This window comes from Astatotilapia calliptera, chromosome 7 (assembly GCF_900246225.1).
Source record: "Astatotilapia calliptera chromosome 7, fAstCal1.2, whole genome shotgun sequence".
Classification (NCBI taxonomy): domain Eukaryota; kingdom Metazoa; phylum Chordata; class Actinopteri; order Cichliformes; family Cichlidae; genus Astatotilapia; species Astatotilapia calliptera.
In genome coordinates this window covers 22,186,597-22,200,392 of record NC_039308.1, presented here as the reverse complement: position 1 = coordinate 22,200,392, position 13,796 = coordinate 22,186,597, and the positions used below count along the sequence as shown (strand labels likewise).

The following is a 13,796-nucleotide window of genomic DNA, read 5'->3' as shown; positions in this document are numbered from 1 at the left end:
ATAAGAAAGCAGACACGCTTGTTTGGGACAGTTGCATTGTTTATTTCCATGCAGTATCGTCCAGAATTGTTCCATGAAAATGTACCTAGTAATTTTTTTGATTTTTTGGGGGGGAAAAAAATCTATATGGTAAAAATAAATAAATGTGACTTTAAAACATTTATATTGGCTCAAATATGTAGTACAAATTTCTCTAGTAGTTTATTTCTAAAAAAGTAAAATGCCTCTTTCAAATAGTTACTAGTTGAAAATAAGGACATGACAGACTGGATGCTGATGGATTTTTCCTTTCTTTTCTTTCCAACCTGACAGACAAAAGTAGAGCAAGTTGTAATGATAAATCGTAAACAATACTGGGACTGAAATGCTAAACTGCTAAAGCTCAACTTGAAATCTATTTCATCTACCTTCCTGTTGTATCAATTGGTTATAACACTTGCAATTACTCAAGGAAGGGTCTACACATTTGAAATCAGGGCAACCTTAGTAGTGTCCCCCTCCAGAAACTCTTCACAGTATACATTTTTCACCATGTCTGACTGAGCAGGTTTACATGTAAGACAATTAAATCAGAGGATGAAACCTAATGTAGCATAAGTTTAAGTTAGGAGTCAAACTAAAGCTGAAAATGTAGTTCTTTAACCAGGATTAAAACAAGCAAAAATATGTGAACCCTGCTAAAACTAAGCAGCTGAAAAGTGGTGTCTGAGCTTTCACACTCCACTTTAATTGGTTCACTTTGTGTCTGCCGTTGAAGGCTGTAAAGAGGAATCATGTGTTTGTAGTGCTCCAGTGGAACTGTTGGTACAAATCACCAGTGCATCCCGAGGTTCAGTCAGCTCTGCTGAACTGACCGGCCGCTGAACAGTGCTCAAAACAGCCCCATCGGGACTAATGAGCATCTTGGAAGCTACACTTGTATGCAGACCCAGGGCTGAGGTCTCCACAGAGTGTTTTCCAAGTGTCTGATTGGTCAGTACAACAGGTGGATGGATGGTGGTGTTCGTTTTACTCGATGGGATTGTTTGACCTGGAGTGATTATTACAGTTGTGCTGGATGAAGATGTGGTCTCCACAGTTGCTGTTTCAAATGTGTTGACAGTGCTTCCGATGGGTGGAACAGTAGCAACAGGCAGTGCCTGCATTCTAGAGACTCCACTGATGATTGGTGGAACAGCCACAGTTGGCAAAACCTGTGTCCGTGTGCCAGCAGGCACTGTTTGCACGAGTGGGGTCTGTTTTTTGATTGATGTGTTGCTCAGCCCTGAATGCATTAAAACCTGTGGTTGAGCGGTGGTCGGTGCTGCAAATCGGACAGCTGTCTGCTGAGGCTGTATGCCTAGGGTTGTCACTGCAATCACATGCTGGGTAGGAAGAGAACCATGCAAAGCTGGTGTGTCTGCTATTACTGGTGCTACTGGCGAAGAGAGGGGTGCAGGAACTGGTATAACAGGGCTGGGTAGGGTAACAGCTGATGGCCTGGGTACTACAGGCAATGACAGAGGTCCCGACAATCTGGCCAAGGGGGGTGCTACTACAGGTGAAATGGTTGATAAACATTTTGCTTGTGTAGTGGCAGCTAGTCTGACTGTGCCCTGTGCTGATCCAAGACAAGGGGCACTTGTTAACACTGGTACAGTTGGTACACTGTCTAACCTTGCTGTAGGGGAGACCAGAGTGGATGTACCTACTGGAGGTAACGCAAAGTTACCCACGTGTGCAGTTGGCAACCTAGGAAGTGCCGATACTACATTTGTTTTACTGGGTAACAAATTTGAGCCCAGGCCAGGTGTTCCTGTTAGTTTTAGTGACAAGACATTAGGAGTGGTTGCCAGCAACGGTGGAACGACAGCAGGGGTGCTTGCCACAAAGGGAGAACTTACAGCTGTGACACCAGGCAGCCTGGCTGGGGGTTGGGGTAAAACTGGCGCCCTGGGGGCTACCATGGCATGGCTTGCACCTTGAGAAGGTACTGATGGTCCAGTGCTTGTAGGACTGGCAGGAGGCACTTGTTGTGCAGGGCTAGAGATGATAAGGACGTGGCTGCCTGGAGCCAAACCCTGGGGAGGGACTACAAAGCGTGCATTGTTGAGGAGAATTTGTGTGCCAGCAGCAAGTGGCGTAGAGGTGTTAATGACTATTCTCTGCTGGATTGTGCTGGTTGCAGAGGTGGTGAATGGGGTACAGGTGGTTGTTGCAGAGGAGAGAGGGAGTTGGGTTTTATTGCGAGCAAACTGAGATGAAGAGAAGGAGGAGGAGGAAGTGGTTTCTTCACCGATACTCCTCTGACAATCAAGAGTGAGTGTGGAAGTTCGGTCTGGCCTACTCTCCACAGTAGTAGCTGTCTGAACAGGAGTGGTGATGGACACTACGCTTCCTGGGATATTAACATCATTCTTTATCATGTTTCCCTTTGGCTGAGCAGCAGCAGTGTTTATGGATGTATAACAGCCTGTTTGTGACATCAAGGAGGATGCTGGGATTCCCTGGAGGTGAGAGCTGGTGCTGACTGATCCATGAGAGACAAGCTGGGAAGAACTAGTGATGGCATTTAAACTTGTTGCTGGGACCAGTCCAGTGGTAGTGGTGAAGGTTGTTGGACCACATGCATTTGAAACAGACCCTGGTGTGAACTTGGAAGCAGACTGTGACAGGGCATAAGTAGTCTGTCCAGTAGTTGCTTTCCCTGGTAACTGGATTTGAACACCTGGTGAAACATAAAGATGAGAAAAATATTTATTAAATTTGTGGTGGAAAAGGTTTCTTTGATTCCAGCAAATCAAGCACTACAGCGAAGTAGTCAACAATGCGAGTCCAACACATCAGTCTTTTTTCCAAGCCAAACCAACTGTGAAGATGACATCATCATATAGCCATGCTGTCTCTCTCTCTCTCTCTCTCTCTCTCTCTCTCTCACTCACTCACTCACTCTGAGTAAGAAGGCAGCATGACCAAGACGTGTTGTCCTCAGTTGTTCTGCAAGATAATGCTTTCTACAGAAGACAAGAGCAGCACACATTCCTGTAATCACTATCAAAATCACAGGTAAGTCATTTATCAAACCATCTTCTCTTCTTCTTTTGCCTGCATCCTTTTAAGGCTGCCATAACGAATTATCTTCTTCCCATTCTTTCAAATCAACCCTCTCCGTGCCCTTCTTCACTGCATACATGAACCTTCTCTGTGGTCTTCCTTGTTTTCTCCTGTCCACATGGCAACTCAATCTTGAACATCCTTCGTCCAGTAAATCCACTATCCCTCCTTTGCACATGTCCAAACCATGACCTCAAGTTAATCTGTCTATCACCACTGCAACCAAGAAGGGGTTCAGAGCAGATCCCTGCTCACCAACTTCACTGCTTAAAAAGCTTCACCTGCTCTGCTACATTCGATTTACTTATATGCCAACATTGGATAGTGTGGCATTTCTCCCACTATGAGATACACGTTATACACATAAACTTTACAAAGTTTTCAAAATTGAGCCAACCCAAGACAAACAACAAATAATAATAATAATAAAAAAACAAAAACTCACCTTGGGGCAGGGTGATGTTTTTGCCCTTGGATAATGGCTCCAAGCTGATACTTCTAGCAGGTTTTCCTGGTTTTAATCCCACCTTCAGAGTCTGACTTGATAATGAAGTGGTTGCTCCCTGTCCACTTGCACACGTTGCCATCGCCGGTGCTGAAAGGCTTCCAATGACGGTGGCTGATGATGTCAATGCGGGCTGAGTGACAAACATGAGTCTTGAACTAGGACCTGGCTTCGGGGAGGAGGGTGTCCCTTTGGATGCAGCTACATTTGAGGATGAGGATGAAGATGGAGTAACCAGGATGAATTTGGTAACTTGGGATCCTTCATCTGTAGTGGTGCGTTTCATACCAGTCTTGCTGGTGGCTGCTTGGGAAAACCCTGAGCCACTTTGTAGTGGCACGGCAACACTGCTATTAGCTACTGAAGCTTGAAAATGAGAACCAGCAGCAGGTGTGTGGACTGGCTGAGAAATGTTTGTCACAACTGTAGAACCAGTTGAGCTACTGAGGCCCTGACTTACAGCAACAGCACTGGCTGTAGTTTGACTTTTTGGGCATGTTATACCACTACCAGTGGTTGCAGTGAGCATGGTATTTTTGAGAGAGGAAGGGGTTTTTAACACAGGATGGATCTGCTGCTGGGGTTGGGAAATTGTCATTGCTTGGACAACAGAAGGTGCGGTCTGAGTGGGAGCAGAAGTAGACTGTGTGGCCTTGGACAGAAGGAAGGCTTTAAACTGAGGCGAGATAGTGATCACTGGACTGGTATGTACAGAGCCAAGTGTGTTTTGGTCCGAGGATGTCTGGACCTTGACAATGCCCGTGTTGCCACATCTAGTTGTTACCAGGATTGACTGTGAGTCACGGATGCACACAGTCTTCAGCTCCTGTTTCGGGTCTGTAGGTTTCTCAGGCTCAGTACAAACTGCATTTGAAACTGCTGTGATGGAGGTTGTGTTTGGTGTGGTATCGTGTGAAGCACTAGCTTGGACACTGCATAACTGTGTCTCTTTAGATCCTGCTCTGTTTAGAGCCCCGTGTTGAAGACGAGGTGAAACCGAAGGAGAAGGGGTCTTCACTGTCCTGGCATCTTTTAGGGGCGCCACTTGTTGAACAGGAATTCTGTTTTCAGGAATCCTGAACCCAGGCACATCGGTAGACATAGAAAAAGAGCTGGCCACTTTGGAAACTATTGCCTGAAAGCCTTTAGTCTGTTGTTGAGCTAAAGAGCAAGACTTTGCTTCAGTTTTATGAACGAGAAGGTTAGAAGGCAGAATCACTACTTGCTGGACAGTCTTTTCTCCAGTGTCTTGGCCCAGGACGGGCTGAACTGAGATCTTTATTGGGCTATTGTTGTCTTTCCTTACAAGGTGACCCAGTCCCTCAGGCACCTTGTACACCACTTGGACTGGATTTTTAAGTGCAGTCTGTGTTGGTTTGCCTTGTGGAGATTTAGGAAGAACTGCTGCCACAGTGGCCACTTCTGACTGCTCAGGGGCTTTTGTCTGCTGTGGTCCTCGTACCTCAATCTGTTGCTTGTTCTGTTGGGAACTGGATGGAGAACTTTGTGCTTTTGAAAGTTTGGTGTTAGCTACTGCAGTTGTAGGCAGCGAGACCAAAGACCTCTTGCTCGGTTCATCTTCACTGTTAACACCTGGGCAATCAGCAGGTCGATTCATTAAGGTCACTTTGTTTCCCACACTCTTAGCCAGCAGGGTGGGGATGGGCGTGTAGCCCTTAGGTAGTCCAATGGTTGGGTGAAGGATGGGGGATCTGGGAGGCGCTGAAGCATGGGCTGTTACCCTTTCTGCCCATGCTGAATCCCTGGATTTATTTGCTGGGTTCAGGTCAGATCTCGACTGTGACCTGGAGTCGGCATAAGCAATTATGCTGCTTACAGTCTGATCTTTTTGCCACAGACCAATTCCTTTCTCTGTACTGGCTTGAGGGTGTTTTAGGTGGTTTGGAGGTACACATGTCACCGTGTTTTCTCCAGTAGACTCAGCCTTAATGTCTCTAGTGCTTTCTGAGAAGAAAATAGAAAAGTCTATTAGAGATATATTGATTTATAAGCTTTACAATTGCCTATGAAGGTTCAATAGGCAGTGACTTTCATGTAGTACAGTCAAATAAGCTAAGAACAGTGTAAACTGACTGCACTACTGCCTACAGAATGAGGAAAATCTTACATTTCAGTAAACAAAACAACAACGTTAGATTCAAGCGCAATTACCTCCACTCCAGAGACCTCTGGGAACTCTGTTTTCCATGTCTTCCTCTTCTGATCTCCCATAATGATCTGACAGTGAAGGAACCTCCTTCCCTAAATCCCTTTCTTCATCATCATCAGATGATGATGATGATAAATTGCTCTCTTCGCGCTCAAAGTTACTGTACTCTGGGTGCTTCTTGAAATCATCAAATTCCTTCTTCAAACGAAGCCTGACAATAGAAAAACAATGAAAAAAATCAAGACTTCAGTAATGATGCTATATTACAATGAGCTGTTTAAATAAAGTTGTCATCACTATACTTTGTTCTGGACAGACGACCACCAAATGAGCAAACATACCATTAAGACCAGCAATACAAATTAAACAGAAGACAACACCAACAAAACTCAATCATGGTAAACCTTAAATTCAATTTGAATGTATTTGAATAAACACTCACTGGCCAATTTATTAATTGCAGTAGGTTAACTGCTTGTCATCATAAATGGCTAACAAGCCTATCACATGCTTCCAACTCAAAGCATTTAGGCACGTAGACTGAGACAAGATGACCTCTTGAAGTTCAAAAGGAGCATCAGCATAAAGATAAGTCAGGTAAGATTTTTCAGCACAACCCTCTCTAGGGCTTACAAAGAACAGACTAAAAAAGACAAGAGAAAATATCCAGTGAGCAGCAGCTTTCTGATTAATAATGCCTTGTTAATACCAGAAGTCAGAAAACAATTTCCAGATTACTTCAAGATGATAGAAAGGCAACAGTACCTCAAATGGCCATGCCTTACAGCCGAAGTATGAAAAAAAAGCATATCTGACTGTAGGGTTTTGCGATATGACGAAATATATTCGACGACGAAATTAAAACATTTATCGTTTCATATTATACCCTACTGTTTGTTTCATGGTGTCGCAAAATACACTGTTTACAGCAATCTGTTTTCATCGTTTGGATGGTCACCGTGTGGATGCAGGCACAGAGAATACCAGCATGGCCAGTCAAGATGAGGCAGAACCAGGTAGCTTCAAACAGAAGGACCTCTGTAGCATGGACATGGTTTGGTTCTGAAAAGTTTGACACAAACCAGAAAACTGTACTATTCAAATTATGCCCCACCACAGGCTCAAACACGACAAACCTCTTCTACCACCTACGCAAGAATCATGTGAAAGAGTACGGAGAGAGTTTACGGATGAGAAGCCTACAAATGATACAGGCTCACCAAAATCGACAATAGGTGATTGGAAAAACATTGCCTGATCTGACAATTATTGATTTCTGCTATAAAATATATTATTTCTTATATTATTTTCCTGACACACTTTGAGCCCCTCAGTATCAGTTGAGCATCATTTTAACACCACAGCCCACCTGAATATTATTGCAAACCATCCTTGTATGACCACAGTGATGGTGATGGTTGACAACTGCTTTCAGAAGAATAACACACCAACTACAGAATTCAAATGATCTAACACTGGTTTCCTGAACATGACAGTGAGTTCTCTCTGTACTCAAATGCTTCCACAGTCACCAGATCTCAATCCAACAGAGCACCTGTGGGATGTGGCGGAAAGCGAGATTCACACCATGGACGTGCAACCAACAAGTGTGCAGCAACCGTGTGATGCTATTTCGTCATAACGCCCAAAATCTCTGAGCAATGTTTGTAGCACCTTGTTGCCTTGTTGAAGCTGTGCGATGAAGAATTAAGGAAGCTCTAAAGACAAAAGGGGGTCAAACCTACCTACTGTTGTACCTAATAAAGTGTCCAGTGAGCTTGCATAAATATGAATGAAGAATAAATCCAATTATTGTGTAAGCGTCAAACCTGTTCCTTTGGTGTGCTTTGACAAGCTTGGGTTCCCAGGGTGAGAGCTCATTCAGTAGTCTGATTAGTGTGCTATGGAGGTCTTTCACTGCTTCTCTCCTATAGTACCACCGACCCTGCGAGTTCAAACGTGTAAAGGAAAACTTAAGTGAGTGGGCAACACTGAAATGTGAGGAAACAAACTTTTTTCCCTCTGCTTAATAAAAATGACTGTAACCTACCAATCTCTTTTTAGTGCTCTCCAGGTCATCAAGCTCATCTTCAGTCTTACCGATCAGCTCGCGTAATTCCTCGAGACTGGTGCAGACCAACTATACAAGAGGAAAAAAAGGGCACAGAAAACTGTCAAGGACTAAATCAGGTTTAAAATTAAAATAGGAAAAAACAGACTAACAAAGGAACAAGATCAGAGTGTACAGTGAATCTGACTACCTTGAATGAGGGCTCAGCTGAAAGTTCCTCTTTGATTTTCTTTGAACATTCAGGTTTTTTACCTGTCAGAAATAATTAATACACAAATGATTTTGATGTAATACTGATGGAAGCCACAGGAGCGACATCATTACCAATCTTTTTTCCCCTCACCTGTTTTATGTTTCTTTTTCTTGTCTTTTCTCTTGATTGTTGTGCCAACTTTCCGCAGTGTAGACTTGGCAGCCTCAGCTGGGGACAGCCTCATCCTGTCCACATGCGGTAGCTGCTTGTGCTCTCCTTTTACCCTCAGCAGCTGTTCCCTCCCTCGCTTTTTCTTCCGCTTTTTTTTTTTAGTCCATATTTTGTCATTCGCCCTCTCTTCAGTCGAGTTTTGAGTGCTCTCAGAAGACAGCTGTGTGGCCAGCTCTGATGGACCACAACAGAAGCCACACTCCTCAGATTTAACACTGCTAGTTTTCTTTTTACAACATTCAAAACACGAAGATCTTTGGTGTCCCTGAGTGGGACTTCCTCCCTCCATTTTGACTCCCAACGGTTTAGTTGGAGAGGCCAGATTCACAGATCGAGCTGGAGACCTGCCTGTGTAGCTGTGCTCCCCTACATTCAGACAAGGCTCTTGTGTTTCTGCTTTAATAGTGCGAACCGCACCCAGTGTCAAGCCCGGCTCCTGTTTTATTGTGATTCTCTTTGCTTGTTGCTCCACATCTAAAGTCTCTTGCTTTAAATGAATTCTTACACTACCTCCTTCACTGGGACTGATGTGTGTGTGGCGCAGTGAGTTTGTGTGTATTTTTAAGTCCGGTTTAGAGTCTTCACAAGAGTCTCCATCAGAGGACGCTAATTCAGAAATCTGCTCCAGCGACCACAACTTTAACTTTTTTTGATCTTCTTCTTTCTCGTTTTCCTTTTTGAAAACACTAAATGTCTCTCTTTTCCGTTTTCCCAAATTACCGGTCTCTACAGTGTCCATGGAGACTCCAAAACACCCCCTATCACTTTTATTGCCCTCATCCCGCATGCCATCTGACTCATCCTCCATACCTGGCTTAAAATCAACTTTTTTCACCCATACCGAAGGAAATGGGAATGCTGGGGGTGTGCTGGGGCTCTGGCGATAGATCCTCAGGTCTGCGCCACAGAAATGTGGGAAATGTATATAGGTATTCTCCTTGCTGTCATAGCCCAAGATAGACTCCCTACATTCGTGGATGGGCTGGGCGAGCACAGCATCCTGTACATCCTTCTGTGTTTCATACACATGATCACATAGCCCCTTCAGAAGCCATACTCGCTGATAGAAGGGCAACAAGTGGAAGGGTTTCTCTTCTAAAGGGCTAACCTCCCCTAGGGTGCTAAAAAACTGGTGGCAAAGTCCCAGCTGTTCAGCGCGACCTGGCTGATCACGGGAGGCACCAATGGTTCGATACCAGCCTAAAACACGCTGCCTTAGCTCCGACTCCCATCGCCTGTAAGGCAACGTAGGCCGGCGGTGCAGTGTGGCCCTCCTCTGTGGAGGCGAGAGCAGGGAAGACATTATTTTGGAGAGGAGCAGGCTGCAACGGGGCATCAGCAAACAACGTTCCAGCTCAAAAAATATGATCTCAGGGAGGTTGAGGGCAGTCTGAGCTAGGCAGAGAAAGTGTCCTATAGCAGGGAGTTCCCAGAGGGTCTGCACAGTGTGGGGAAAAGCCAGTGAAAGCAAGCTCTGCTCCCACTCTTCCACCTCCTTAGCTGACATTTCTTCAGCCTCTTTCTTCTCAAGCTCACGTTGCCTGCAAATGCAAAGGTATAGTTGTGGTTTTAAACTCTGCTTTACTTTTGCACTAAATCATCACAAAACTCAACACGCAACAGAGACTTTTAGTCTTTCCTTTCAGCAATTCACTCACCTCTTCTCCTCCTTGGCCCTCTGTTGCTCCTCTAGCCGCAGGGTCTGCACCATGATCGACTCGTGCCCACCGACAGTGATCGTAGCAAGGCTACGAGGTGTGGATCGCCGCCGCGTGGAGGTGCCCCCCGTGCCCCGTTCCTCCTCTGCCCCAAAACGTCCTTTAGAAGTAACTGCCAAAGTTGTTTTCTCTCGCAGCGTTCTAGTTTGACAAATGGAGAAAGAAAAAAGGAAAACAAAAAGCCGGGTACACCAAAACGAATAAAGTTACTTTGTAAAACCAAATGAACATGGAGTATAATGACACTACTAATGTGATCAAACAGACAAATAATTATTTAAAATGGGATAACTGTAACATGCAAGTACATTTTGTTATTAATAAGCAAATAAATACTAAATAAGATGGTTGAGACATAATTTGCTGTCTCGTTACTTTATAAACATTACTTTTTATTATTATTATTAATTTTAGTTTAGTTTAGTTTAAAATAATATAAACATTACTATTATTATAAATTACTGACTGGAAACTTGTGAAACACCAACTTGTTGAGAATCCAAGTGACAGAAAACACCTTTGGTATGATCGTGATTGCAACTTTACAATACTTTGGACATTTCTCTCCGCAGCAATCTGTTCAAGAGTGTAGTTTCATTATCTTTACCTGGACAGCAGCGTCAGCTTCTGCTCCAGCATAATTTCCAGCTTTTGTGCCTGTTTGGAGATCCAGTGGTCCACACCATGGTAGCGATAACAGTTCTCCAACATCAGTCTGAAGTCCGCAACAAACTCTGTTATGGTCTCGTATTCCTGGCTGACAAACTTCTCCTCCATCCTCCGCAAGCACATCGACTGCCTGAGCTGTGACTGCACCCGACCCTTGACCCCTCCGATACCATGCTGGGCCTCCTGGTGGCCAATGGGATAGAGGAATGGGCTGGTGATCCCTTTGTGCTTATCCAAAAGAAAGCCAGTAAATATCCTATAAGCTTGCTGGACCTCATAGTTCATGTCCTCTTCGAAGGTATTGCTGTTGGTGGAAATGCAGACTTCAGGCAGTGAGAGGTCACTGTTGGAAAACTCTGACATACCATCATTGCTCAGAGCCAGGTGGTCACCTTCTGCAGTGAGATCTCCACTGTCACCAGGGCAGCACAACGCCACCACTGTATCAACGTCACAGGTGCCATTACTGAGCCCCGCTTCTGTTATAACCAAGCCGGTGTTTTCAGCGTTGCTGCGCACCCATTTTTGACTTTGTGAAGACATGACGATGTCAGAGGCGAGCTGCTGAGGTGCGGAGTCTCGGTCAGTCACATCTGCTGTGATTTCCTCGGTCATGTCCTCCTGATCCATAGCACTGACGCCTGAAGAGGGTGACAGGTGTCACCTATGGCGACTTCTTATTTTACAAATAACACTCAGTGATGAAAGAATAGACTTGGTCAAATATACAATGCATTTATACAGCCCCCAAAAACCGCAAAATGGGAAAACTGTAAATTAATTTGATGCCCAACATCGCTGAGCTAAGTTTGCTTTCATTTTAAGCGATGTCATGAACAGTGAACACATTATCAGAGACACATGATAAAACGCGGGGGTGTTTACCTCGTAGAATTAGCGGGGTGACTTATCTTACCCTAAATGCCCCATCTTTCAAAACTTTCCCTGCATCAGTGTCTAGCTAACTCGAAGTTAGCTGTTCACACGCTAGCGCAAAATCAAGTCAGAATAACGGTAAGCAAACAAAAGTTTGCTCTGCCTGTTCTTCAACAAAAACTAAAGGGCACCCCCTTATCGCTCCTCGCATCCTGACCACGTGCAAAATAACAACAAAACGAAGTGACCACAGACAGAATTTGGTTGGTTCAACGACATACCTCGCCGTTTTCAGCTCGGCTCCTCAGACGCACCAGGCAGGGCAAGCTTAGCAGCCACGAAGGCTTGCTAGTTCTGCTAGCTTTGCTATTGTTTCCAGCCTAGGGCCTGCAATTGCTGCGTTTGCTCTCCATGGTGAAAATGTTGCAGCGGTTACATGTCCAGGTAAAAAAGTTAAGCGGGCGTATCATGTCGCCATCGCACGGAATGATGTCAGTGACAACTGGACGGCTAACGGAGCATTAGCCGATTGTTTCAAAACGCATAACAGTTCATTGTCACTAGCTACCCAGCTAACCAGCTAGGTTTTCAACTTGACAGCTACTTTATGGCGGGTAAAAATGTACACATTCACTTCAGAGTCAAATATACACCGTGTGGCAGGTATACTATGAACGCTGAGCGCTTACAAAAAGCTAGTAACTGACTCCTCTGGGTTGTTTGAAGACAACTGAAGTGTCCAGTTCGCTTCCACCCTGCGTGCCCTCGATGCAAATGTGCGCAGCTTGACGCAGCTAGCATGTTCCGTGTCACGCCGAACCGTTGTTTTGTTTTGTTTATTTCTTACGAGGGGGGGAAAGGCGGGCACACACATACATTACACACACTCGATGCTGTATCATTGAGCTTTTTAAAAGTATGTCTCTTATCGTCGTGCAAAATGCGAACGCGCTGAGACACTTATCATTACACAAATTAATACACGCGTAAAAATCCACCAACTGATAAAGCCACAATGCACAGAATGACACTGTTTAAAGTTCATTTACACTTAAGGGCTTAAGCGCCTTAAAATAAGTTAGATGAGATATAAAAGAATGTTCGTGTACGACGTAAAGTTCTGCAACGCACACGTCTCACGTTTGGCCGGTAGATGTCGCTAGAGATCAATGTACGGCAGATGAGCGTCACACGCCTGTGATTAGAGTAAATTTCCCTTCTTTTAATCTCTCAGGTCGTCCCTTAACCTCTTTATTAATTACCCCAAATCACATTGTGGCTATACTTGTAATTAGAGTGTGATTTAGCACAACATGTAATACAACTCATAGGTTTACATTAACAAAGCACGTGACATGGAGCCGCAGTAAAATGAGCAACTCTGACAACGAGGAGGTCTCCTGCTGGGACAACTGTTAATTAAGCAATTGTGCCACCAGGGAACCGTGCTGCACAGAGACTTCAGCGCAGCTAAAAGGTGGGTTTTCAGTCCAGTATGGGCCCTCATTTTGGCGCAAAATAATGGATGATTATGAGTTATATGACACTTAAGAAATACATTAAGAAAATCCGACTAATATATAAAGCACAAAATACGAAAATATGTGTACTTTCTCCAGTAAATCGTAAAAGGGATATCCAGAAGGTTGGAAATACTGAAGATGGTCAAGAAATTGCTTCCATATGTCTGCAGCATAGTTGCGATACTATGACTGCATTTTAAGTGCCCCGCATGCTTTTGTAGAACATAATGCATGTATTTGATCCCATGTGTCATTAAGTGAAAATATAAATGAAAAAAGAAGAGCAATTGGTTTCCTTGCTGGAGCAAGAGCAGCATCTTTCTCAAAGTGATGCAGCTGTAGGCCTTCTTGTGAGAAGGTGGAAGGTTTGACTAAAATTCAATACTGTGAAAAACTCTTGAGTCACCCTTATTTCTTTATATTTTTAAGATGAAACTTAGAATAGGTGCCAAAGTTAACTGATACATATGCAAACATTAATGGAAATTCAGTATGCAAGACAAAAACAGTTGATACAATTCTAAAGAGCTTGAAAGTCAGTATTTTCGTATGACCACATTTGTTCTTCAGCACAGCAAGAAGCTTTCTTGTCATTTCTTTAAATATTCTTCAGGAATAGTTTCTAGATTTTTTGAAGACATCTAAAACTCTGTTCTGTCAAGATGGTCCCACTGCTTCAATAATGTTAAAGTCTGGCCTCTGGGGAGGCCAATCTATGACTGATATCGTACCACTGTTTGTTTTTCC

At 44.1% G+C, this 13,796-nt stretch overlaps 2 protein-coding genes across 4 annotated transcripts in view; one reads left to right on the top strand and one right to left on the bottom strand.

Annotated features, from left to right (window-relative positions):
• Positions 1–21: 21 nt before the first annotated feature.
• On the bottom strand, positions 22–12,822 carry brd10 (bromodomain containing 10). Of its 3 annotated transcripts, none has more exons than XM_026173802.1 (10): positions 11,808–12,822; positions 10,589–11,314; positions 9,922–10,122; positions 8,183–9,804; positions 8,030–8,091; positions 7,819–7,908; positions 7,598–7,713; positions 5,771–5,979; positions 3,539–5,563; positions 22–2,707 (listed from the first exon to the last, which is right to left on the bottom strand). In XM_026173802.1, exons 2-10 carry the CDS (start codon positions 11,278–11,280, stop codon positions 735–737), a joined length of 6,990 nt encoding a protein of 2,329 aa, XP_026029587.1. In that variant the 5' UTR covers positions 11,281–11,314; positions 11,808–12,822; the 3' UTR covers positions 22–734. The 3 variants fall into 3 exon arrangements, with proteins under 3 accessions (XP_026029587.1, XP_026029586.1, XP_026029585.1); XM_026173801.1 differs by having other exon boundaries at positions 10,589–11,291; XM_026173800.1 differs by having other exon boundaries at positions 10,589–11,291; positions 12,216–12,822.
• Positions 12,823–12,926: 104 nt separating this feature from the next.
• uhrf2 (ubiquitin like with PHD and ring finger domains 2) overlaps positions 12,927–13,796 on the top strand; it is a 46,994-nt gene continuing 46,124 nt past the window's right edge. Inside the window, exon 1 of the mRNA XM_026173805.1 lies at positions 12,927–13,003. The gene's annotated coding sequence lies outside the window, so the exon portion shown is untranslated. The remainder of the gene's footprint in view (positions 13,004–13,796) is intronic.

Excerpts from the sequence above, each read along its gene's own strand:
- brd10 (XM_026173800.1), bottom strand. The coding sequence starts at position 12,327 with ATGCTAGCTGCGTCAAGCTGCGCACATTTGCATCGAGGGCACGCAGGG. Across the intron at positions 8,092-8,182 it reads GAAAAAGAAACATAAAACAG|GTAAAAAACCTGAATGTTCA; the intron begins GTGAGGGGAAAA and ends TATTTCTGACAG. Across the intron at positions 5,980-7,597 it reads AAAGCACACCAAAGGAACAG|GCTTCGTTTGAAGAAGGAAT; the intron begins GTTTGACGCTTA and ends TTCTATTGTCAG.